Below are 27,939 nucleotides of genomic sequence, written 5' to 3'. Positions count from 1 at the left end.
GGTGGTTCAAGAAGAAAATTTATTGATATGCACTTTTTAGATACAAACGTATACAATCGCTTAAGAACAATTTGTGTATGATAATAGACAAGAACATGTTTTGACAGCTAATATGGTGGTTGTTTGATGCTAAAAAAGTTGCATACACGTTTACCAATATCAAAATGCTTTTGTGATGCAAAATGAATTTAAGCATCCAGTTATTCTTTACACAGATTAAGAAACCGGCTACTATAATACTACTATGCCTACTATAATAAAGAAAGTCCGCATTAACTGTAAAACTAAATAAACTGCTAAATACTCTTGACAGATGAATGTGTAAAGCCTGCAGTCCACAGCAAAGGTGGACAGTTATTGCATGTCATATTTAACAAACAGTTTACTACGAATTTTATATAATTTTGCTCACATGGATAATTGAATATTAATCAGATGATGTCATTATGCTGCTGCGCCGTCAGCCAATCATTGCATTGCTGATCCCTGATTTTGAGGATCGATAAGTCTGTCCTTTACACAGGCAGCGATCTCAGATCAGTTCATTCAGACATTTTAATCTGATTCGTGAACTTGTTTGAAAAACCAAATTAGCGAGAGATCAGTTATGAAGATTAACAGATCCAGGATCTGCCAAATCATCTATGAACATTTAAGCGAGATACAAGAAAAGACTCCTGGGGCCTCATGTACGAAGACTTGCGTGGAAATCTTACTAAAACATTGCGTACGCACAAAGCTGTAAATGTGCGTACGCAGAAAAAAATTCAGATGTATGAAACACTGCGTACGCCGAGTGTCACGCATATTCTTTTGTACATCCGAATGAACGTGAAACTGAGCGCAACATGCACGAGCACAAAACCCCTCCCTGCCTCCTCCCCCGTATGAATATGCTAATGACTATGCTAATGGCAAAACCCAACGAAAAAGCAATGGCAAAAGCAAGCAAGAAGAGAAACTTTGAACAGAATGTGAATTGGAGGTGCTGCTTTCGGAGGTAGATCGGAGAAAAGCGGTGTTATTTGCAAGTTTGTTTTTCGGAATTAACAACAAAAGAAAAAAAAATAGAGTGGGAGAGTTTAGCTGATGCGGTTGACACAGTTGGGTCTGAACATCGCACTGAGTGCATTTAAAAAAAATAGTCTGGTTTATATCTGTAAACTGTTGCAGCACTCTGAACAGTCTCAGTGGCGCGCTCGTAAGACGCATGTGATCATGTTTTGACACGTTCGAGCATGAACTCGGGTCGAATCCAGCGTCTGATGAACTCTATCTTCTTTTTTCCCCCCCGCTACATATCATATTTTGCCTACTATTTATCACGAGAAAGACTAGTAGGAATCATTAATAAGTTTGTGCATCATATTTTATTTGCACATTTAGTGAATTGAAATGTTTCTGATTCACGCTTGCAAATTCATCTTCAGATAGTGTCTTTATAGCAATGTGCGTGCGGTAGATCGCTCAGATTACATTGGGAAAACAGGCGACCGCTGCAAATTGTGCTTTAATGTTTAGCTGGTTAACTGTATGGTATGGAAACCTTATATACCTGCTAGATGAACCCGTCTCATACAGCTGCCATTGCAATAATAATAATAATTCGTTACATTTATATAGCGCTTTTCTGGGCACTCAAAGCGCTTTACACAATGGGGGGGGAATCTCCTCATCCACCACCAGTGTGCAGCATCCACCTGGATGACGCGACGGCAGCCATTTTGCGCCAGACCGCACACCACACACCAGCTGATTGGTGGAGAGGAGACAGAGTGATGATATGCCAATCATGATATGGGGAGGGTTAGGAGGCCATGATGGACAGAGGCCAGTTGGCAGATTTGGCCAGGATGCCGGGGTTAAACCCCTACTCTTTTCGAAGGACATCCTGGGATTTTTAACGACCACAGAGAGTCGGGACCTCGGTTTTAACGTCTCATCCGAAAGACGGCGCTCACTGAGCAGTATAGAGTCCCCGTCACTATACTGGGGCATTAGGACCCACACAGACCGCAGGTTGGGCGCCCCCTGCTGGCCTCACTAACACCACTTCCGGCAGCAACCTAGCTTTCCCAAGTGGTCTCCCATCCAGGTACTGACCGGGCGCAGCCCTGCTTAGCTTCAGTGGGCGACCATGTGAGAGTTGCAGAGAGCTAGCTGCCGGCTCAGACACTTTGTAGAGAAGAATTTAACACAACTGCCTCTAGGAGTCGCCAATGGAAATAAAACAGACACGCACAAAAAATGTGCGTACGCCTGCCAAAAAGCTGCCGTGAACCTGCGCACATTCCCACGTTCAGTTCATTGTTAGTAAATCCAAACGTGAGCGATTCTGAGCGTGAAACCTTGCGTACGCAATGTTTTTGTGCGTACGCAGCGTTGATACATGAGGCCCCTGGTCTTTTGGTGTCGCTGAGCTCACTGGTGCGTTCTTTCTTTTTAAGAATGTTCCACACAGTTGTTTTGGCCACACCTAATGTTTTTGCTATCTCTCTGATGGGTTTGTTTTGTGTTTTCAGCCTAATGATGGCTTGCTTGACTAATAACGGCAGCTCTTTTGATCTCATCTTGAGAGTTGAAAGTAACAGATTCCGAATGCAGATAGCACACTTGAAATTAACTCTGGACCTTTTTCTGCTCAATGTAATTGGGATAATGAGGGTATAAGACACACATGGCCATGGAATATTTAGAAGCCAATTGTTCAATTACTTTTGGACCCTTAACAAGTGGGAGGCACATATGCAAACTGTTGTAATTCCTACACCATTCACCCGATTTGGATGTAAATACCCTCAAATTAAAGCTGACAGTCTGATGTTAAAGCACATCTTGTTCGTTTAATTTAAAATCCAATGTGTTTGTGTATAGAGCCAAAAATGTTAGAATTGTGTCGATGTCTCAATATTTATAGACATAACTGTATATCCATCATACCATCAGTAACACAGATTTAATGTTGGCCTAAAACTTTAGTACTATATATAATAAACCCTGTCATAAATGTATTGTTCATGTAAGTATATGCATTAACTTCTGAAAGCTTGTTGTAAAGTGTTACTGCATAGTTTATAATAATAGAAAACAAAATAACAATCATCACACTTGGAACAGAACTTTCTGTACACTGTGATCATGCAAAACAGAGATAAAAGTACCTAAATGAGGTTGCAAATATGCTCAACTATTGCAAAACTTCACATTTCACAACAGATCTCTTCATTTTTTTTGTTCAGGAGGAAGAGGAACTGGAGGATGTTGTGATAAGATCATCAGCTCTGGTTCGCTTCACCGTGTTTCGCATATGTGGCCACAGAAGTGACATAGTCGCTGGAGATCTCTGTTAGCTGTTTGCTCTTCAGGCTGTTTGGTTGCGCAGAAGACACGTAGGTGAAGTTTGTGAGGCCTGTGTTTGTCCAGATGTCCGTGTTAAGGTGATGGGATGTTTTTATTAAGGAGGAGAGCGTGATTTCAGGGCTGATGAGAGCACAGTTCTGGTCCTCTGCGTCCGACAGATATGTTTTCTCTAACGCTGTGTGGCGAATGTCTAAAATCTCCACGTCACACCATTTGCAGTCCTCGATCTGCAGTCTGCGGATCTTCTCACTCGCCTTGAATAGAGGAGAAGATGATTGAGGAATAATTCAGTTGGGAAAACGCCCCTTTTAGGCTTTGATCCCAAGTGTGGCATTTTGGTGACTGTCGCTTTAAATTCAAACGAGATTGTGCTCTTTTTAAAAGAGGGCGGAGCTACAAATGCCTCTATGTCAGAATAGTGGCAGATTTAAAAACAAGACTAATGTCATATGCTAATGAGGAAGAGATGGTCACTAATGGGCGGGGCTTTCGCCCTTTGATGACATGTACAAATGGAGAATACCAATCAAAGTGTTTCTGCAGACTGTTTTTATCAAGTGTGATTGTAAACAAATGAAATGAATACATTATTACTATTAGAAGCTGGTTATATTCACAGACTGTTGCCACACAGCTGTCTTTAAACTTCTTATATAAATGATTTTATCATAGGGCTCCTTTAAAAGCTAAGATTTTGAACATTCCCTCCTAGTTGCATTATTGTATAACATAAACCTGATGAATTACCTTATACAGATCTTCATCCAGGTCTGGTGCTTTAATGTGTAGAAAGCTGAAGGATTCTTCTAGAAATCCTTTTATTCTGGAAGCGGTTGAGATATACAGCATCATCATCATCATCATCAGCACACTACAGGTGTAATACAAGCACAGTTCATCTGCTCACAGCCAATATTATCATCAGACTTACATATTTCTGTACGACCACAGGCAAACACAGCAACCCAACAGGACCAGCAGAGGAACCCCAATCTTCACCATCAGCAGGTAATCTGTGGAGAACATTATAAATACTCTAAAGTTAATGTTCACTGTGAATTTTTGAACATGATGTAGAGCAATAATGCATAATATTTTTGCATTATAAAACTATTTGGTGCACAGGAATGGTTTTCTGCGTATATGCGTCAGTTTGCTTTCATCAGCATTGTTTCGGTTGCACCTAGAGAATAACAAACTTGCCCATGCAAAAGATGCCAAATGTGATTGGCTGCTAACATTCTCATTCTGGGATTACCACTCTAAATGAATACATTTGCATTAAGGAAATCTCTCAAAGCTTACTGGGGCACAGATGATTTTTACTGGGTCACTTTTTTTTCTTCTTCTTTTTTTACTGGGTCACCTTTTTTTTCCCGTCTCCCCAGGGACGGACTGGGACAAAATTTTAGCCCTGGCACTGTTGCCACACCAGCCCTCATTACCACACCGACAGAGCCCCACCCGCGGACATGCACATTCACTATTTATTTTGGTGTAAAGATAGTGAAATAATATGACATTTTTGCCAGATTTTGATTATGTCCGGGTAACCTTGGATTGGGTCGGCCCATCTTGAAACCAGGCGGCAGTTGCCGATTGGGCCAAATGCTTAACATTTATTATTATTATTTTTATTATCATCATCATAATATCACATCTAGCAAGAGATAAAAGCTGTCTGCACTTAAAAACAATACATAAAAAAAATAAATAAAAACTGACCGGCCCACATTTGCCAGAATTGCCAGATGACCAGTCCGCCCTTGCGTCTCCCTGTGCCGCCCCCTGCAAGATTTGTCGCCCTTTATGATTGCCTATATTGCCAATGCCTGCAACGCTGATTTTGCTCATGACGAGCCCCGTCACGTGTGTGACAGTGGACAATAGGAGCACATAATTTCTTGCTGCCGGTAATCTGTGGGTCAGGTAATAAATAGGCTGCATATTTACTTATAGGTGATTTGATCAATCATAGGCAAACTTTACTTTCTCCTGAAATATTAAAGTGTTTTAAGCAATTGTTGAAGTCAGAATTATTAGCCCCCCTGAATTATTAGCGCCCCTGTTTATTTTTTTCCCCAATTTTTGTTCTGTTCTGGGAAGATTGTTTCAGCACTTTTCTAAGCATAATAGTTGAAAAAATATTTCTAATAACTAATTTATTTTATCCTCTCCATGATGACAGTAAATAATATTTGACTAGATATTTTTCAAGACACTTCTATACAGCTTAAAGTGACATTAAAAGGCTTAACTAGGTTAATAAGGTGAACTAGGCAGGTTAGGGTAATTAGTCAAGTTATTGGATAACGATGGTTTGTTCTGTAGACTATCGAGAAAAAAAAATTAGCTTAAAGGGGCTAATAATTTTGTCCCAAAAATGTTTTTTTTTAAATTAATAACTGCTTATATTCTAGCCAAAATAAAGCAAATAAGACTTTCTTCAGAATAAAAAAATATTGTCAGACATACTGTGAAAATTTCATTGCTGTTAAAAATCATTTGGGAAATATATAAAAAAAGAAAATAAAAATCAAAAGGGGGCTAATAATTCTGACTTCAACTGTATATGTATCTTTATTCAACCAGATAAAAACCCATTAAGATCAAGATCTCATTTACAAGGGTGACCTGGCCAAGAGGTCCGCAACACAGGACTTATGAAACGAAATTTTTTTTTATATTAAATAGAAAATTAATATAATATAAAAATACAGTTTAGTTGTTCATCTATAGCACATTACAGTATGTTAAAAACACATACAATGAGAAATGGACTGTTGTTGTTTGTTAAAAAGGAAAGAGCAAAACGATGTAATTGGGATGAGCTCAGACATTTTAGTTTAGACTGAAGAGTACTCCAGGATGAGCGGGCGGCATGACTAAATGCTCGCTTTCCTATTTCAGTTTGAACCCGAGGAACAGTCAAATTATAAGATTCATTTGACCGTAGGGCATACTGGCTTTTTGACTTATGAAGAAGGGAACTTGGATATGAAGGCACCAGTCCCAGAAGAGCCTTGTAGACCAGAGTCATCCAGTGGGTGTACCTTACATACAGATAAGCCCATTAGCTTTGCCATTCAAATCACAATTGTAAGTCTGACAGCCTGTAACAAACCTTAGAGTACTGTGATAGACGAAGTTTCAAAAACTCTGTCTATCCAGATTACCTACTGTGGTAAACACATTTAGTGCTGCTAATACATTGTAAAATCCTGCCTTGCTTATTCAACTTACTTGAATAAACTAATTAAATGGAAACTCACCAGCAATGGAAAGTTTAACATAAGTTTCTCTGAGACTGTGTTAATATTTCACTTTAATTTTATATAGGCTAGATTATGGTTTTATTTAACAAACCACTTTGTGCTTTGGTGCTGATGCATATACGGACTGGTTTTGAAGCACTTTACCTTAGATGTTATTTGTTATTCTTGGTTATCTAGTAGTAGATAAAGGATCAACAAATAATACATTAGCGTTAAGATACAAATTATACCAAACGAAATTTGTTTCACAAATATATTTTTTTCCCAAGAAAAATCTACAAATTATATTTTTGTTTGAGCCCATCCATTACTCAACTATACGGGTGGATGTTTTTTTTCACTCCGTGGAAAATAATGATTTAATTAAAGCCTTGCTTTAACTGTTTTATCTAAAACCTCTGTCATATATTTGCAATTTTGTCTAATATATCATTATTTTGTCTTGAGCATCTGATTTTCCTGGGTGCTGATGTGCTTTTATTTTCTCCGTCTCACTTGCGGCAAGTTTAGGGCGAGGGAGTGTTTAATAAGTAACCCATAGCTGATAATTATACATTTGGTCCCACTTTATATTAAGTGTCCTTAACTACTATGTACTTACATCAAAAAAATAAATACAATGTACTTACTGTGTTTATGATGTATTTGAGAACACGTTGTGCTTTTGAGTTGGGATAGAGGTTGGGTTATGGACAGGTTTGGTGGCATGGGTAGGTTTAAGGGTGGGTTAAGGTGTAAGGAATGGTCAACAATGTATTTACAAATGTAGTTACAAAAGTTAATTACAGATGTAATTACATACATGTAATTAATCAAGCATAAGTACATAGTAAATACATGTATTTACACAATAAGAACATTGTAACAAACTATTAGTTCCTGTGTAAGTACATATTAGTTAAGGCCACTTAATATAAAGTGGGACCATACATTTATATTTAAAAGAAAATACGTTAATCTTAAAAAGGAAATATTCGTTTGAGCCTATCATTGTCATAATGAATGCCCTTAAATAATGTAGCCGAGTTGTCAGCAAGCATCAGTGGTTATTGAGATTGACAGATAAAAAAATGTATTAATATCATATCATATTATCAATTGAAATTAATATGATAGGAAATATTGTTATATCAACACTTCTGACTGCTTTAGGAAATAAGGCTGGTTGTAGACATCATGACTGATCAAGAAGGAATTTGTAGTCTGGCACATTTGTTACCCAAGTCAAGATTTTATCAAGGAAAAAAAAGTCGCATAATCTGATATAGGGACTTTCATAACAGACAATAAAAATCGTGTGATCTGAAACTTCACTTTAAGCTGAATACTAGTATCTTACAAAATAACAATTTAAATAATATGTGCTGTTATAATGGAGAAGACAAAACAATTTGAAAAAAATTATTATTACTATTAAAACTAAAACTGTGTTTTAAAAAACTCCTTTAAAACTTAAGTATGCCATATAGCAGTCTTGTGCTCTGTTATGCTGTTGTTTGTGTCAGTTTTGAGCTCACAGTTCTGTCTGGTTCTGAAGGTGGCTCTGCTTTCTGGTCCACAGCCTGCAGACGTACAGGCAGCCAGGTGAAACGTGTACGGCTGGTTCTCCTGGAGTCCGCTGACTGTCAGAGACTTGCTGTGAGGGTCATTTACCGACTCACTGAAGGAAACTGCCACAACCAACAGGAGATAAGCATGAGGTTTACAGAAGACAAGGGAGTAACATCATTCTGTTAGTCTAAAATGAACTATTGTGCAATATTATTAACAGTATGTGGACAAAATAAGTTTAATAAGTCAATTTGTTTTAGATTTTTTTTTTTTTTACCTTCCTGTTATCTTGAGATATGCAGCACTGTCCAATTGATTAATGTTTGATTATTGCACATTAATATGTGCAAATCATTTAATCATTTATTATATTTTTTTAAAATTAATTAAAATTCATTAATTATAATTTTTTCCCTTATTTAAATGTTCATTTTTATTTACCCTGAGCTAAATTAATAAACAAGATTTTTGAAAAAGTATATGATTAACTCTTACACCTAACGAAGCAGACTGTGCATCATAAAAAAGAGAAACAATCCATATTTGTTCATATTGACATGATATCATCATTCCACCACATCCTAAAGGTGCTCTATTGGATTGCTCTGGGGACTGTGGAGGCCATTTGAGTACAGTGAACTCATTGTCATGTTCAAGAAACCAGTCTGAGAGGATAAAGGGATGAACATGATCAGAAACAATACATGGGTAGGCTGTGGCATTGACACGATGCTCAATTGAGCCGACAATCCGAATGTTGCAGCAGAAATTAAGACTCATCAGACCAGGCAACAATTTCCAGTCTTTCAGTGTCCAATTTTGGTGAGCCTGTGTGAATTGTAGCCTCAGTTTCCTGTTATTAGCTGACAGGAGTGGCACCCGGTGTGGTCTTCTGCTGCTGTAGCCCATCCGCCTCAAGGTTGGACGCGTTGTGCGTTCAGAGATGCTCTTCTGCAGACCTCGGTCGTAACGAGTGCCTATTTGAGTTACTGTTGCCTTTCTATCCGCTGGAACCAGTTTGGCCATTCTCCTCTGGCATCAACAAGGCATTTGCACCCACAGAACTGCCGCTCTCTGGATATTTCCTCTTTTTCAGACAATTCTTTGTAAACCCTAGAGATGGCTGTGCAAGAAAATCCCAGTAGATCAGCAGTTTCTGAAATACTCAGACCAGCCCGTCTGGCACCAACAACCATGTCATGTTCAAAGTCACTTTAATCACCTTTTTTCCCCATTCTGATGCTTGGTTTGAACTGCAGCAGATCGTCTTGACCATGTCTACATGCCTAAATGCATCGAGTTGCTGCCATGTGATTGACTGATTAGAAATTTGCGGTAACAAGCAGTTGGACAGGTGTACCATAATAAAGTGGCATATATATATATATATATATATATATATATATATATATATATATATATATATATATATATATATATATATATATATATATATATATAAAACTTTATGTAAAATAAAAAAATTTTTTTGCATATAAAGTGCACCCGGAAAGTATTCATAGCGCTTCACTTTTTTCAATTTTTTTTTATGTTACAGCCTTATTCCAAAATGGATTCAGTTAATTTATTTCCTCAAACTTCTACACACAATACCCCATAATGACAATGTGAAAAAAGATTTGTTGAAATTGTTGCAAATTTATTAAAAATAAAAAACCTGAGAAATCACGTCCAGAAGTATTCACAGCCTTTGCTCAATACTGTGTTGATGCACCTTTGGCAGCAATTACAGCCTCAAGTGTTTTTGAACATGATGCCACAAGCTTGGCACACCTGTCTTTGGGAGTTTTTGCCCATTCCTATTTGCAGTACCTCTCAAGCTCTATCAGGTTGGATGGAAAAGTGACGGTGTACAGCCATTTTCAGATCTCTCCAGAGATGTTTAATAGGATTTAGTTCTGGGCTTTGGCTGTGCCACTCAAGGACATTTACCAAGTTGTTGTGAAGCCACTCCATTGATATTTTGCCGGTGTGCTTTGGGTGATTGTTCTGCTGGAAGATGATCCATCACCCTAGTCTGAGGTCAAGAGCACTCTAAAGCAGGTTTTCATTGAGGATGTCTCTGTACATTGCTACATTCATCTTTCCCTCTATCTTGACTAGTCTTTCAGTTCCTGCTGCTGAAAAACATCCCCACAGCATGATGCTGCCACCACCATGCTTCACTGTAGGGATGGTATTAGTCTGGTGATGAGGGGTACCTGGTTTTCTCCAAGCCTAATGACTGGCATTCACTCTAAAGTGTTCAACTTTAGTCTCATCAGACCAGAGGATTTAGTCTCTTATGGTCTGAGAGTCCTTCAGATGCCTTTTGGCAAATTTCAGGCAGGGACTGGCTTCCGTCTGGCCACTCTACCATACAGCCCTGATTGGTGGATTGCTGCGCAGATGGTTGTCCTTCTGTTAGGTTCTCCTCTCTCTTCACAGAAGAATGCTGGAGCTCAGGCAGAGTGACCATCGGGTTATTGATCACCTCTCTGACTAAGGCTCTTCACCCTCGATCACTCAGCTTAGATGGCCAGCCAACTCTAGGAAGAGCCCTTGTGGTTCCAAACATCTTTCACTTACGGATGGTGGAGGCCACTGTGCTCATTGGAACTTTCAGGGCAGAAGAATTTTTTTCTGTAACCTTCCCCAGCCTTGTGCCTTGAGACAATCCTGTCTCAGGGGTCTACAGACAATTCCTTTGTCTTCATGCTTGGTTTGTGCTTTGACATGCACTGTCAACCCTGGGACCTTATATAAACAGGTGTATGCCTTTTCAATCCATGTTTAATCAGCTGAATTGACCATAGGTGAACTCCAATGAAGCTGTTGAAATATCTCAAGAATGCTCAGTGGAAGCAGAATATACCTGAGCTCAATTTAGAGCTTCACAACAAAGTTGTACTGATGTACATGTAATTTTCCAGCTTTTTTATTTGTAATAAATTTGCAACCGATTCAACAAATCTTTTTTCACATTGTCATTATGGGGTATTGTGTGTCACATTTTGAGGAAATAAATTTATTTAATCCATTTTGAAATAAGGCTGTAACGTTAAAAAAATGTGGAAAAAAGTGAAGCGCTATTAATACTTACCGGGTGCACTGTAAGTCAAAATTAAGTGAGTTTTTCCTTTAAAAAACTACCAGTGGGATAAATAAAATAATCCCATTTTCTTTGGTTTGACATTGAAATAAGTTTAATTAACTTACCCCACTGGGAGAATTTTTACTTGTTGTAACTTAATTATGACGGATTACTTCTGAAAACAAAACAAAATTTTATTATTCTATTCTTTTTTTATTTATTTATTATTATTTATTTTCTAAAAAATGCTTTTTGATTTAAGAATTTTTAGATATTTGCACTAGAAAAAAAGATTAATGTTTTGCAGTGTAGTGAGTGTTTAATTTCTCATTTAGGAGCGATGTCACACTCACGGAGTTCAGAACCGCTTTCTGAACGGACTCTGATCACATATCCTGTAATGAATCCAGGGTGTTTGGGATCCTGCTCATTAAATCTCCATGTCAGGTTTACAGATGAGCAGGTGATGTCTGGATGAGAGAGCAGTGTTGGGTACTGCTTTGGCCCTGCAAAACATTCAAATACGAAGCTTAAAAACATTTTGAACTTAATGAATGAAATGTTCAATTGTGATATACGGTCATGTGAAAAAGTTGAGACACTCTATTGAATTTATTAGTTTTCCTTCTTCTAATGGTAGTCCTGATTTTCTGGATGAGCTTCACAGTCTATCAGATCATTCTGGAGAAGTGTTGGAGTTTTCTGCATTTCAGTCAGGACGAGCTCTGCATAATCAAGAACTCAGACATTAGATTAGCACTGCCAGACTTATTTGTTGTCTATGGTAGATGTTGTTGTTGTTATTGTTGTTCAAAGTCCTGGCTGCAGAGGAAGAGGTTACAGGTACTTGACTGGCCTGTCTGCCATCCCGACCTGTCTCCAATAGAGGGTGTGTGGCACATTTTGAAGCACAAAATGAACAAAAAAAACTGAATATTTTCAATATCAAGCAGCACAACAGACAGTTTTTGCTTGGGTAAGATGGCTGGAAACAGATGATAGTGAAAGCCTCACATATTTGAGTTACAAATGTCTGCTTGTATGTTAAAGATAAGTTGGATACATCAGGTAAAGTGTGTTTGTGCTCTTACTCAGTTCTTTGAGGTATCCAGTCTGTTTCTCGTGAAGTCTGGGTCCATCAGCGCCACAGCCATAGATTTTAAACATGTACTGAACTCCTGCTGTAAAATCTCCTGTGAAAATGACATAAAAAAAGACACGCAAGCTGTATTTCTAGACCTGGAAATGTTATGTTGTTATTTATATACTTTATATTTTACAATTTAAGCTATATTTTTATGCCATTTAGATTATACAATATACAAATTCATCTTTCCCTGAAGTACACATAAACCGGACGCTGTGACCCTTTTCTTTTTTTCTTTTTTGTATTGTGACGCAGTTCCTAGAAAAACGGAATATTAAATGAGAAAACAGTGGGCGTGGCTTGTTTTTCTACTGCGAGCTGATTGGACGTAAAGTAGACATTTCATTCAAAAAGATCAGGAAATGGGTTTCAGAATGTTATTATAACTTAACAGACTCCTCCTCCTCACCATTTCTGATTGTTGAAAAAGCTGACAGGGGGAGGGGCGTTGTTGAGTATGTTAGCCCTGCACAATACCTCAGACATAATTTAAGATTTTAACTGAAAACAAACAGGAAGTGCATTTTCAGATTTTAATGAAAGATTATAAGGGTAGATATTGTTTTATTTTTCTTAATTCACAGATGAATTGTTCACTCCAAAACTAGCAATGTGATCTAACAAAATCAATATGGTTAGTTTTGATTTCATGTTTTTTAAACAAAAGTGAACTGTATGGTCAAATCTAGCGCTTAATAAAAATACGCTAGCAAGATTTTAGAAATTAAGTTCACTCAAAATAAAAAGCATCAATACTTTTTACATAAATATATAAAAATGTATTCTGTTTAATATTGTTATTCACTTTTCAAAGCAAAATTTTTATATTCTATATATTTTATCTTAATATATATTTATTCAAATGTTATGTGAATTAAATAATATTAATAATAGTCGGCACAATAGCCTAGTGGTTAGCGCACTGACATATGGTGCTGTAGCTCTTCAGGGCGTCCCGAGTTCAAATCCCTGCTTCAGGACATTTCTCATCCCTACACCCTGTCTCTCTCCCACTTCACGTCCTGTCTTACTGTCCTATCTACTTAATAAAGGCAAAAATGCCAAAAATAAATAAATAAAGTAAAGTGAATAAATAAATAACAAAAAAATTATAATAATTCTTGTCTACTTTAATGTTTCAAATAAACTTTTACAAAACAAAAAAAGTCAAATTACGCCTGAAAAAACTGTCTAAATAAAGTAAAAATAATTCAAATAAAATAATTAATCATACTAAATTTATACCTGTTAAATGTACAGATTTGAAGGACAGAAGCAAAAATATATGAAGCTTTAAAATAACAATTAATGACAATTGTTGTGGCCAATCTGTAATTCTCAAATAGATTTATTAAAACGTTACAAATACACTACCTGTCAAAAGTCTTGTCGCCTATCCAAGTTTTAGGAACAAATGATAACTTGACTTCTAGTCAGAGCTTAATTTGTGGCGGAACACTCCGGATCCAGCACCTATGAAATCTGATCCGGCACCACATTTTACCGATCCCCCTTCTCAACTGCTCTTCTCTCCCATCTGTTTACCTGATCTGTTCCTGGACCTCGCAATTCACAAATTAAGCACTGCATCTAGTTGATCATTTGACACATCAGAAGTGTCTTATATGAAAGGCAAAGATTATGTTTATTTTACCAAAATAAAATATGATCATGGCTTGATTTTGAATGATTTTATTAGGACAGTAAAGTCTGACTTTGCTTAGACAAAAGTCTTGTCACTTAACAGAAATAATGTCCAGTATAGGATATAAAGTCATGCTGCAGTGGAAACAGAATGAATATTGTGTCTGACTCAATCATGAGCTTGGAGGACTGCATCCATACATCTCTGCAATGACTCAAATCACTTTTGGAATGGCAAGGAAAGCGTTCATGCAGGACTCCAAGAGCTCATCAAGACTCTTTGGATTCTTCTTTAATGCCTCCTCCTTCATCCTACCCCAGACATGCTCAATAATGTTTATGTCTGGTGACTGAGCTGGCCAATCCTGGAGCACCTTGACCATTGCTTTTAAGAACTTTAATGAAGACTTTGACTTTGAGGAGCGATATCCTGCTGAAGAATTTGCCCTCTTTTGTGGTTTGTAATGTAATGGGCAGCACAAATGTCTTGATACCTCAGGCTGTTGTTGTTGATCATCCACTCTGCAGATCTCTCACACAAACCCAAACCATGATTTTTCCTTCACCAAACTTGATTGATTTCCGTGTGATTCTTGGGTCCATGAGGGTTCCAATAGATCATCTACAGTATTTGTGATGATTGGGATGCAGCTCAGCAGATAATTCAGAGGAAAAATCCACCTTCTGCCACTTTTCCAAATGATCAACTAGAAGTCAAGTTATTTGTTGCTTTTACAACTGAGATCAACGACTAGACTTTTGTCAGCTAGTTATCATCATTATTATTATTACTATTATTAATAATTATGAATCTTCTTGTATTGTAGGAGCTCAAACACATCAGTATACCTGCGTTCAGTTGTAAATATGTCTGATTGGTTGGAACCTTCCTCCACTGTAAATTGCAGGGAGGCTCAATACCCAGTATGCACCACTCTACGACATAATCACAGGTAGCACCAGAGTCTCTCGTCCAGGTGAGCTGGAATCCCTCATCATTACCCATAATCCTCTTTACGACTGAATGTGAAGCAAAAATAGCCTTTTCCTCTGTATATGCTGAAGGAATGGTGATGTGTGACGGTACAGATAGACCAGTGCGAATGACAGCCTGCACGGTGACATCATACATGTGGAGATCTGCGTTTAATTCCACCTGCGTCTGTGTGACGTTCATACACACACTCCTCTGTGGATTAATGCTGCTCACACACACCTCATACGCTTCAATGTACAGCTGCGGGTCACTGCTGACCTGAGGAAGAGAAACAAATACACGATCAACCGATATTTGTGTTTTTATGTTTATATATGATTCAATTATATACAGTTATTCAAATATTTAATATAAATGTAACACATATTTAAAAATTATAGTTTTCATAACCAAATTATTTTATCGTTGCCATGCTGACAGTACATAATATTTGACTAGATTATGACCAATAATATTAACAATTAACCCCAGGGTTCATCTCGCATAGACTATTTTCTCAAAAAGTGACTTAGGAAATATAATTCATTATATTGTTTTCTGTAAGAAAGTAAACGCAATGATTTTCACATCATTTTTAAGCAAAAACACTAGGTTACAAGATCCAGTTCTCAAAAGTCTTGTGCACAAATGTTCTCTGTGTGTTTCACGGCCTTGTTTCATTGACTTAAAAATTTTAGTTTTTAACCAACCACGCATAAACATTTCTTTCTCACAAACACAAACAAACATGTTGCTTAGGTATTATTGTAGCCCAGCTTGTGCTGTTTACAGTGTTATCACACTTTAGCCATTTATATGTTTTTAAGATACTGAAAACAACACAAATGTCAGTGCATGTCCAAACTTCTCCAGAGCCCCAAAACACCCTCAGACTCCTGGAGGTTATTATTAGTTTTTACATTTTTACAAATATTTTTTACATAATAATAATAATAATAGTGCCTAATAGTGCCTTTTAAGAAACTCAAGACCACTGTACAACACTATGTATGTGTGTGTGTATGTATGTATGTATATATGTATGTGTGTGTATATATGTATGTGTGTGTATATATATATATATATATATATATATATATATATATATATATATATATATATATATATATATATATATATATATTTATATATATATATATATATATATATATATATATATATTAAGGGTGTAACGATATGCGTATACGTATTGAACTGTTCAGTACGACACTTTCATGTCAGCAGGCATTACGAACCTGAACCATTCAATTCAGACTAACATCTAAAAAGATTAAAGAGATTAAGTACAAAATATAATGGGCTCTATTTTGACGGTCCATGTGCAGAGTGCAAAACGCAGGGCGCAAACGCTTTCAGGGCGTGTCAGAACGCATTTTTGCTAATTTAAGGACGGGAAAGTCTGCTTTGCGCCGTGGCGCACGGTCTAAAAGGGTTGAGTTTATTTTCTTAATGAGTTATAGGTGTGTTTTGAGAATAAACTAATTAGAGTCTCATCTCCCATTACCTTTAAGAGTCAGCTGCATCGCGCCAAGAGCGCATTCGCTATTAACAGGACGCAAAGTAAGTCTAAGTGGAAAAACTGAGCATTTCACAAGCAAACAGTTCACAGTTTTTTAACAGAAAACTATTAAACGGAGCATCTACTGCGTGAGAATGAGAGATAATGGATCTACTTTCACATTCGCTCTTGGATAGGGAAACCTTTACGCACAGACATCAATTAGCCTATAAATAATTAATTTTGTTTGTTAAGCGCAAATATTCGTTTCAAAACTATTTCTAAATTCAGTTTAGAAATAAACGAATAAAGGAACAATAATGACCAAGTGTGGTCAAAAACCTGAGTTATTTCCAAATACACCTGCCATGCCCCATATGGTCTAAAACCTGACAGGTGGGCAAATCTAAGCTTGTTTTTAATAAAACAAATATAAATATGGATGTAATAAATAATACTGCTAATAATAATAACATTATACAAAAGCAAATTGTTATGAATGAACTGAAAAAGCCGAGATGAAGAAGACATAAAAGCAGTGATTTTTCATATTTATGTAGGCTAGAAAATAATATGTTTTGTAATATTTTAATCCTTTATATTTATATCCTATATTTATTCTTATAATATCCTATATATATCCTTAATATTTAAATTTTTTCATATGTAAAGATATTTGCCTATTGCTCTCTTGTGCATATTAACCAGTGCGTAAGCGAGGCGCAACTCTGCGGCGGAGTTTAGACCGGGTTTGTTTTGGTCTAATGAAAAATCTATTATAGTTTCAAAATAGCGACGCGCCAGCGATCCGCCTCAGAACGCCTTCCTTTTTAGACCAGAACACCTATGGGCGCACAAATGAGCGCTAATGCATTTGCTATTTAAACAGCGTAGCGCAACGCCTCAAAACGACTCTTGCGCCAAGCTGAAACTACCAAAAGACTATTACGCCGCGCCTTGCGCCACATTGTGCTGGGTGTATGATAGGGCCCTATGTTTTCAGTGCCGCAACGCTCAACATGGCATCCCATATGACGTGGCAGACAACATGCTGCCTTCCCCGCTGTCATGTTAAACAGTAGACCATTGCTTTTGAACTCAGAATATCACATTATTAAAGCATGCTCTCAATAGCAATCTTGCTAGCTTCTGTGTCGGTCTGGCTGCTCGTGCTGGCTCCGCCCCCTTGCTCCAGAAACCCTGGACCCCCGACACAAAAGAGCCAACCTCCAAACACTACTCGAGTCAGGCACGCCACGCGCTACACTACTTCGCAAAATGGCGAGTAACGTTAATGTAATCCCAGACATCCCAAGTCTCCCGAAAGCTTCAGGAGACTCCTGGATGCCCACAAACGAATGATAATCTTCTGGAAATCGCACGTCTTCACCTCGGTCCCTAAATATGTCGCATATCCCTCTCCACCGCATCCCTCCTAGCTCTTCAGGTACGGTTGGACACAACTCACCCCCGCCGCTCAGGTACATCACACACACGCCCACACCGCATATTTATCGCGCACCAACACCGCTACCAAGAGAGTGGTGGAAAAATACATCTGAGAGATCTTAATCGGTAGTGAAAATGTCGGGTTTTAAGAAACTGTTAAATATAATAGAGCCCCGTTACATTATTCCTTCATAAGCCCATTTTTAGTCAGATAAGTCCTGCTTTCAGATCCACTGAAATGGCAGGTGATCAAATCAAGCAGGTGCTGTGCTGTCTGAGGTACTCATCTTTCTAAAAATAAAAAAATACTTAATGGATTGAAACTGAGTTCCATATAAAAACTGAATTGTGTTTAACTGGAGTTGAACTAAACTATACAGGGATCCGGCCCTCCAGGACTGAGTTTAGAAACCCCTGATTTAAACTGTGAATTTAACCGTTTCTTGACACTAAAATAATGTGGTTAAAAGAAAATACGTGTTTAATCTCATGCTGTGTTTAGTTGATGACAAAAAAGATAAGAAAAATAAACTTACAGGTTTCCACAGAAGTGTGATGTTGCGATTGGGATGTTTCTTGATTTGTCTCCACAGTTCTACAGTCACTAGAGGCTCTGCAGAAAGAAAGAAAGAAAGAAAGAAAGAAAGAAAGAAAGAAAGAGAGAAAGAAAGAAAGAAAGAAAGAAGAAAAGAAAGAGAAAGAGAGAAAGAAAGAAAGAGAAAGAAAGAAAGAAAGAAAGAAAGAAAGAAAGAAAGAAAGAAAGAGAAAGAGAGAAAGAAAGAAAGAAAGAAAGAAAGAAAGAAAGAGAAAGAGAGAAAGAAAGAAAGAAAAAGAAAGAGAAAGAAAGAAAGAAAGAAAGAAAGAAAGAAAGAGAAAGAGAGAAAGAAAGAAAGAAAGAAAGAAAGAAAGAAAGAGAAAGAGAGAAAGAAAGAAAGAAAAAGAAAGAGAAAGAAAGAAAGAAAGAAAGGAAGAAAGAAAGAAAGAAAGAAAGAAAGAAAGAGAAAGAGAGAAAGAAAGAAAGAAAAAGAAAGAGAAAGAAAGAAAGAAAGAAAGAAAGAAAGAAAGAAAGAAAGAAAGAAAAAAAAAGAAAAGAAAATACAGACATTAAAAACCTAAATGTTTGCATTTTCTTACTGTACAAAGTCTAATATTGGTGGGAATAACTCTTAAATACCCGTTAAGGTCCTTTTGTAAAGCGCTGTAGAGGAATAATTATCATTAAAAGCACTAGACAAATAATCTTTTAATTTAATTTACACATAAGTGCAATTGAAAAGAAGCTGTAAACAAACCAATTGGTGAAACAGGATTAAGATAATGTAATATTCATTATAATTCAAAAATAATTCATTTGGAAATTATAATTAAACAAATAAAATTGTATTAAAATAGATACAAAATTGATTAAAATGAATAATAAATATTACAATAAAATGACAAAAATACAAAAAAATATTTTAAGATAATACAAATTTTATTATAATATGTGAAAACAAACACAAACCACATTAAAATAAATCATACAAATCTGAGCAATGTAAGTACATAAAAGTGTAGATGTATAAATTGGATTAAAAGTTGAATTAATTAACTTAATATAAGTTAAATATTTTCTACATAATCTGTTAGACCTATGCATAATATTATTTTAATTAATTAAGTCTCTTTATACAAGAAACTATAATATGTCTTGTTCATTTTAAGATCAGGTACTCTTGCATGAGAATAGTCACATTTGGCGTCATGCCAACTAAAAATATTTAAAGGGACAGTTCCCCCCAAAATGAATTTTCTGTCACTGTTTACTCATCCTTTGCTTGTTCCAAACATGTTTGAGTTTCTTTTGTTAGCCCTTTAACTGCCCCACCAAGAAAAATATTTGTAATGCATTTCTTAACTTATAATTACATTAATTATAATTACATTATAATGTCTCTGGTTAACACACAATGCATTTTTTCAACACATTCCATTATTTTTAAGATATCAACTATGAAAAATCTGAAAATATGAAGTTTAAGTATTCAAAACATTCAAAATTTAAAAAAAAAAAAAATTAAAAAATATTAAAAATGAAACATTTTTAAACACTAAATCACCTTTATTTTTTTGAAGTATGCCACAAAATATTTCAGAATCTTATTTAACATGTTTTCTGATTTTTATTTATTTATTTATTTATTTTTACAAAAAAAGTTAAATCAACTGTAAAAGTGCAACTACAATTGTAGTTTGTTTGTTTGTTTGTTTTGTAAACCTGTGTTTATAAACCATTATTTAAAACAGTCATTTTTAAAATGATGTCCATTTAAAATGGATGTCATCGGCTGCTGGTTACCAACAATTTTCAGAATATCATCCTTTGTGTTTAATAGAAGAAAGAATCTAATAAAAGTTTAGAAACACATGTCATTTTGGGGTGAACTGTCTCTTTGAAAATGTACTGACAGTAAGTCACTTTAAAGGTGTTTGTGTTTTTTAACCACTAAGCAGGAACATGAAAGAGGGCCTTTAGTTTCACCTGTGATGAAGAGCTGCTGTGCTGTCCAATGGCTCCAGTGTTTGCCCTGTACTGCGCAGCGCCCTCTGCTGGCAAACTGTGTGCTTGGCTTGAGGTTTTGCAGTCTGAACAAATACAGCTGCACTGAGTCTGATCCATCCTGAACTAACTCCTGTAAGACAACAACATTTATTGATGTTTGTAGCTGCGAATTTTCTTTATCAAGTCATCTTCTGTCTGCTACTGTACATCAACAATTTCAAACTACCTCCGTTGCATAATCCCCACCTATCTGTGACATACAAACAATGTGAAATGTGAGAAATTTGAGAAGCTGAATATTGAATATTGGCTTTCTTTTTTGCGCAACATTTGCTAATAGCAAACTAACGGTGAGAGGGGCTTGGTTAAGAATATTGTGAACACATTAGCATAATCCATCTATCTGTGACATACGAACAATCTGAAATGTGAGAGTTAGTTTCTCACATAGAAAATTCTTTCAAAACAGAGGTGGGCAGCTGACCAATCAGAGGAGAGCTGGCTAATTGAAGGGAGGGGTTTACACGCCCAAAAGTCTGTGTAATTTGGAAGTTGTCGAGACTTTTATTCAAGCGTGTTGATATACTTCCAACTAGAGGTCTACATTCCCACGACCAGATTTCTTGCAGCGCTGGAATAAACTTTTGAATAAAACGCAGGAGCGGTCGGTAACTGGTGTAATTTGAACGGAAGCAGGCGGTCTAACAATGTCGCTCCCGACTCCCGAACGAGCGAGCACGCATATCTATGTGTGTAAATGAGAAAGCGTCATGCTGTGTGTTGCTTGTCAGTTGCTGTCTATATGTGTGTGTATATGTGTGAATAAGAGAGAGCTTGGTGCTGTGTGTGCGCGAATGAGAGAAAGCGGGATGCTGTGTGTGTGTGTGTGTGTGTGTGTGTGTGTGTGTGTGTTTTTGTGTGTTTGTTTGTTTATACAGACAACTTGTCATAGGCTGTCTGGACTCTGTATAGCTGGGTGGTTTTCGGTTATGCCCTGGAAGCGGGATTCAAAATTTAGTCCCGCGCAGATCTCTCCTTCCAACTGAATATCGAGTAGAGGCGGAGCTTTCTTTCCGTGCATCATTCCTGAACTAACGGTATGGGGCGTGGTTAAGAATATTGTGACTGAAGCCGTCAAACTGACGTCAACAGAGAAGGACCGACACTCCAAACGCAGAAGCAAATGCTAAAATCAACTTTTTTTTCAGTGGATCAACTTTTTTTCAGCATGGATTAATTATTCATCTAAAGAATGACAATGTGCACTATCAAAATAAAAACAGTGATTTTTTAAATTTCAAACAGACTTTAAGGCCCGAATTGATTAAAAAGAACCAAATCGAATTCATTGCAAAATTATCCTAATATTAAATGCATATTCTATGGTAAATTACAATGTGTTCTAAGCCTAGGTGCATTAAATTCTACTGTAGAAGGTGCCAACACAATATTAAAAGGGGTCGCACACCGGATGCGCTGCGACACGACCCCCTTTAAAAACTTTTAAACTTTAACTTTCAAAACGGGACTGACACGGACATGTTAAGCTGCTTTGACACAGTTTACATTGCAAAAGCGCTATAGAAATTCAGTTAATCTTTATTTAGACAAATACACATGATTTGAATTGAATTAAAATCTCATTTGACCTGCTCTTTAAAAACAGGATGTGCTTCAGCAGCTCTGCTAAAGATCATTTGCTTTATCTGATGTGGTAAGAGAGATTATTCAAGTTTTTGGAGTGTTCAGAAACTCTCTCTGATGGCATCTCATTATTTGTAAGTGTAATGTGCAACAGGAAAGAGTAAACCTTTAATGTGAGGAATCACCTGTACGGTTCCTCCTGGCTCAAGTTCAATCTGGCAAATTAGTTGAAGTCCGCTGAAACTGCCGTTCAGATGTAAGATCACCAGTGAATCAAACACACCTGCAGTCGCTTCAAGACGCTGAGGCATCGGAAAAACTGGAGCAAGATCACAAACACATTAAAGAGTTCATTCCGATATGCAACTTAAGGTAAAGCATACAATAGTGTTGGTTTGGGCCCTATTTACACCTAGAATTAAAGGGCGCTTATAGAGCAAAATCATCTTTAGGAAGCTGTTTAGACAGAACTATGCAGGTATCGTGTGTCCACAGTCATACTGGAGTAATATAAACACAGCAAGTTTCTTTTTTTAAATTTTCTGACATTACAATAGGATCCAAATCGCAGCAATCTTGACGCAACATGACATAGCAGCGCTGTTTTCCCTACCCACCAATGTTAATTGACAGGCATGTATTAACATGTTTCAGTATTAACTCTTATAATCATGTCAACAAGACAGGATTTGCAAAGAAACTGTGATTAAAGCATCTGTTCAAGAAGCAGTAAACTACACTTGGTATTTTTATTGCATTTTGAACTATCAACTTAAAAATGTAAGCAGGAAATTGACCTTTGTAGAATTTCTGTATCGTTTGGTTCTGAACTCGAAATTTTTGGCAACCCTCAGAAGGCCAGGAGAAACAGAAAAAGCAAAAACACCCTTATCAGAAAGTGGACAAAAGTGACGCATTTGAATGCCAGCTGTAAATGATAACGTGTCTCTTTTGTCGACTTGTACTCCAATCAACCGAAAGCATCTTTTCATGTGGTTTCAACTTACAACTTTTTGTTTTTCTGACCTAGATCTTTAAACTCCGACTGAGCGATACAGTTCATGATCCTCAATCTCAAAGTGTATTTTAGCCCATATTCACCTCTGTCTGTGATATTGAATATGTCAGATTCGCTCTCTCGTCCCAAACTGTTTCTCACAAGTAAGGTGACGTTGTAGGTGATCTGATGTGGCACAACTTTAAAACCGCAGGATGGAGGATTGAAATTACAGCTTACAGTTCTGGAGTCACTGAAAACAAGAAGAAAAGGATGGTAAAGTGAGTTTTATTTAACTTAAAATGAGTTAACACTGAAATAAGTGCCAGTTTATCTCTTTTGAAACCAGATAAAGGGATAGTTCACCCAGAAATTATAATTCTGTCACCATTTACTCATGTCACTGGATTGCATTATTATAACCGCCGGTCACACTTTATTTTGATGGTCCGTTTGTTGAATTTAGGTTGAATTGAATCTACATGCCTACATGCTGATTCTCATTAGATTATAAGTAGACTGTTAGGTTGGGGTTAGTGTAAGTTCACATGTACTTACAAAGCTTCTTATAGTCTGTTAAATGTCTGTTAAAAGAGCAGTATCAACATGTATTAAGCAGACAGTCTACTAATACTCAAATGGACATCTAAATAAAGTGTTCCCTCACCGCCCCACAAAAAATAACAAATATAAATATAATACATATTATAACAAATATAAAGACAATACTAAATGTTTTCCAAGTGATATTTAATAGAGTTAGGACACTGTATATTTTATGTTTTAGTAGAAAAAATATCTTCTTTCTTTTAGTTTGCCCTATGATAAAAGAGTTTTGTATATTTATTTTAGGTTAATATTATTAGCAACCTCTATAAATGATAATGATTGGCTTTTGATTGAAAGTATAATGATTGGCTACAGAACAAACCACTCTTGTCCAATTGTCTTGACTAATTAAGCCCTTAAATCACACTTTACTCAGAAAATGTACTACCTTGCAGACTAACAATTCAAATATTATGTACAAAAGTAGACCTATCAAAATTATGTCTAACATTTTGTTTCAAACCAAGCAGCATTTAGGAAATATTTTAAAAAGAATCACAATTTTTCAGGAGAATATCTTGCACAGACGATAGAATTTGGGTGGACTATTCCTTTAAAGGTCGGTGATTAATAATCATAATTTAATCTTATTTATACAACAGGTCTGTCTGGTTCTCGAATCTGATTGGCTGATGGCCGTGATGTATTAAAGTAATATCTGCGCTCGTACAGCCTCTTCACCCTTGTGTATTACTCCGCCCACAGGAGTGGCAAGCAGAGGACTACAGTTTGACAGATATTGCAGCTGTTGGACAACATAATGTACTTTTGAGGTTTGAATGTACAGTTAAAACCAGAAGTTTACTTACACTGTATAAAAAGTCACATAATCATTAAAAAAAAAAAAAAGTCAGAAGTTAATGTGACTAAACTTTTTCTCTTTTAGGTAAGTCAGGATTTTCACATTTGTTTCTGTTATGCTTTATAGCAGAATAATGAGAGATATTTTTTTGAGAAATTGTTATAACTTTTCTTGAAAGTCAAGTTTACACACAATAAGATTATTATGCCTCTGAAAAAGCTCAGATGATGGTGTCAAGGTTTTGGAAGTTTCTGATTGGCTAATTGGCAACATTTGAGTTAATTGGAGGCACAACTGTAGAATAGTATTTAAGGAAAACCTCAAGCACACTGCTTCCTTGTGTGACAACATGGCAAAATCAACAAGCCAGAATCAACAACAAAAGCCAGATTACAATTTGCTAAATTACACCGGGAAAAGGAATAATTTTTGGAGACATGTCCTGTGGTCTGATGGAACTAAGATTGAACTGTTTGGCCAAAATGACCAGTGTTACATTTGGAGGACAAAGGGGAACGCTTACAAGCCTAGGAACACCATCCCAACTGTGAAGTGTGGGGGCGACAGCATCATGTTGTGGGGCTGTTATGCAGAACATTATGCAGAAATACTGAAGCAACATCTCAAGACATCAGCCAGGAAATTAAAACTTGGCCAAAATGGCTCTTCCAAACAGACCATGACCCTAAGCACACTGCCAAATTAATTAAAATGTGCTTTAAAGACAACAAAGTAAATGTTTTGGAGTGGCCATCACAAAGCCCTGAACTCAATCCTGTAGAAAATTTGTGGGCAGAGTTGAAAAAGCTTGTGCTAGCAAGACAGCATACAAATCTGACTCAGTTACACCAATTCTGTCCGGAGGAATGGGCCAAAATTCCTGCAAACTATTGTGAGAAGCTTGTGGAAGGATAACCAAAACATTTGACTAAAGTTATACAGTTAAAAGCTAAGCTGAAAAAAATAACAAGAAAACGTATGTAAACTTTTGACTGTCTAGAAATGAATAAAACAAAACAAAAACAAAAATCTCTCCTTATTATAGCATTGAGCAAATGTAAATCATTTAGGTAATCCTAACGGACCTAAAATAATAAAGGTTTAGTATAATTTACCATCAGACATTTTTTAAAAATGTTTATGTTCCTTTTTTTCAGATTGTATGTAAACCTCTGTTTTTAACTGTAGTTGTTTGGATTGCAACTATGTAGTTTATTTATAAAGACAGTGCCTATTTTAAATATTTATCATTTCAGAAATTCCACGCATTGCCGGCCAGCCTGCCACACTGAGCAGAGCAAAGATGGTTGACATTCTGCCACAAGATGGCAACAGACACTGCATAAAAAGTCCTTAGGGGAGAAAAACAGCATTTTTTCAGCGTGTTTCAAACTACAGCTGAACAAATCATTATAGAGCAGGTAAGTGACATTACAAGCCTATCTCTCTGTTTGGTATTTTGTAGTGCTGTATTTATACCATAGTAATCTGGTAGTGTTTGATTTGCTTTGGCTTCTTCAGGGGTTAATTATTATGATCTCCCGATTCCAACAGAAAAATATTGTCAAATCTCTGTAGACTGATGACATTTCATGCTGTTCAGCCTTATAATCTTAAAATGTGAGCAAAACAACCTGCTTTGTCATGACTTTAGACATTACGCTAGAGAATCGTTCAAAAACTAGCTTTAAAGTGACGTGAATCATCAGCTGCAGATGTGAGTAAACTGCAGAAGAAAGTAGTTCCTCTTGCAAAAGGGTTTTTGAGACTCTCCATGTTTGATTTTCTTTATTATATACATGATTATGCTGTCAAACTATTGTATAAACACAATATCACACTTGTAGCAGTGCGATGTGGCTGTATATTGTCATATACACAGCCATATCTCACTGCTACTTGAGTGATATCGCTCATGTTATATCTTGTTGTCCTTAATTTCTGTTTATACTGTGTATTCTGTTTTATTCTGCTAAAAGCATTATGTGTGCTTTTTAAATGTATTTTTAAAATGTAATTTCCTGTAGAAATCACAGATAACTTGAGCAGGGCAGATAGTGTGTTCTTCTTCAGTGGTGATAAAATCAGACTAACCTGATTAGTAGTGTGTACGTCCTTCTATAACTGCCGTTTAGGTTTGGAGCTCTGAGTATTTCCCATGAGCAGTGGATGTTACGCATGTCTGCAGTCTCGCATCTGAAGTGCTGAGGTTTCTCAGGAGGAACTGATCAAAGTTAAGCAGAAATTAAAACCTTATCAGAAATCTCTCATCATGCATGGAAAAAAATAACGATTCCCTTTTACAACTACTATTTTTTGTCTTCGTGTTTCAAGGCAGCTTTACAGGAAATACTTATGCAGAAATTATTATTATTATTTTTTTTATTATTGATGTTTTATATGAATGATTTATATTTTTAAATTAGCAGTAGTCCCCTGAATAACTTAAAAAATATGGTTATGATATTCATTTTTTTATATTTTTCTGCTGTTCCTTTTTTAATGCATGGTTTTAAACTATTTATAATCCTAGTACTGAAACCTCCAATAGTATCTGGATGCAGCCTTTATGATGCGAGCTGAGATTGCATCTCTCAGCGATGCAATCTCAGACACAATGCACTCAATGGAGTGAGTGACGTCACTGTGACGAGTAGGATTAGGGGTGGGGTTAGGTGAGAGCATTAAAAAGCATTGGCTGCAGCTCAGATTGCACTGCACCAGGGGCCTCATGTACGAAGACTTGCGTGGAAATCATACTAAAACATTGCGTACGCACAAAGCTGTAAATGTGCGTACGCAGAAAAAAATTCAGATGTATGAAACACTGCGTACGCCGAATCTCACGCATATTCTTTTGTACATCTGAATGAACGTGAAACTGAGCGCAACATGCACGAGCACAAAACCTCTCCCTGCCTCCTCCCCCGTATGAATATGCTAATGACTCTACTTTGGCAAAACCCAACGAAAAAGGCAAAAGCAAGCAAGAAGAGAAACTTTGAACAGAATGTGAATTGGAGGTGCTGCTTTCGGAGGTAGACCGGAGAAAAGCAGTGTTTTTGCAAATTTGTTCTCCGGAATTAACAAAAAAAAAAAAATAGAGTGGGAGAGTTTAGCTAATGCGGTTAACACAGTTGGGTCTGAACATCGCACTGAGTGAATTAAAAAAGAAATGGTGTGATTTATAGCTGTAAAATGTTACAGTTTCTCGTACAGTTTCAGTGGCGCAGCTCATAAGACGCATGTCAACATGTTCGAGCATGAACTCGGTTCGAATCCAGCGTCTGATGAACTCTTTCTTCTTTTTTCCCCCGCTACATATCAGAT

General features: G+C 36.6%; 1 protein-coding gene across 1 annotated transcript in view; it reads right to left on the bottom strand.

The window, feature by feature from the left end:
- The window catches only part of osmr (oncostatin M receptor), a 42,872-nt gene continuing 14,933 nt past the window's right edge, over positions 1-27,939 (bottom strand). Inside the window, exons 5-17 of the mRNA XM_073951937.1 lie at positions 26,704-26,833; positions 23,303-23,451; positions 22,387-22,520; positions 20,537-20,687; positions 18,552-18,628; positions 14,921-15,326; positions 12,372-12,473; positions 11,634-11,786; positions 8,153-8,305; positions 4,292-4,373; positions 4,108-4,183; positions 2,397-3,614; positions 1-677 (exon numbers count right to left, since the gene is read on the bottom strand). Coding sequence (XP_073808038.1) covers positions 3,276-3,614; positions 4,108-4,183; positions 4,292-4,373; positions 8,153-8,305; positions 11,634-11,786; positions 12,372-12,473; positions 14,921-15,326; positions 18,552-18,628; positions 20,537-20,687; positions 22,387-22,520; positions 23,303-23,451; positions 26,704-26,833 — 1,952 coding nt within the window. The 3' untranslated portion in view covers positions 1-677; positions 2,397-3,275. The remainder of the gene's footprint in view (positions 678-2,396; positions 3,615-4,107; positions 4,184-4,291; positions 4,374-8,152; positions 8,306-11,633; positions 11,787-12,371; positions 12,474-14,920; positions 15,327-18,551; positions 18,629-20,536; positions 20,688-22,386; positions 22,521-23,302; positions 23,452-26,703; positions 26,834-27,939) is intronic.

This window comes from Danio rerio, chromosome 5 (assembly GCF_049306965.1).
Source record: "Danio rerio strain Tuebingen ecotype United States chromosome 5, GRCz12tu, whole genome shotgun sequence".
Lineage (NCBI taxonomy): Eukaryota > Metazoa > Chordata > Actinopteri > Cypriniformes > Danionidae > Danio > Danio rerio.
Note: the sequence above shows the minus strand (reverse complement) of the source record. Positions and strands in the feature narration are given on the sequence as shown.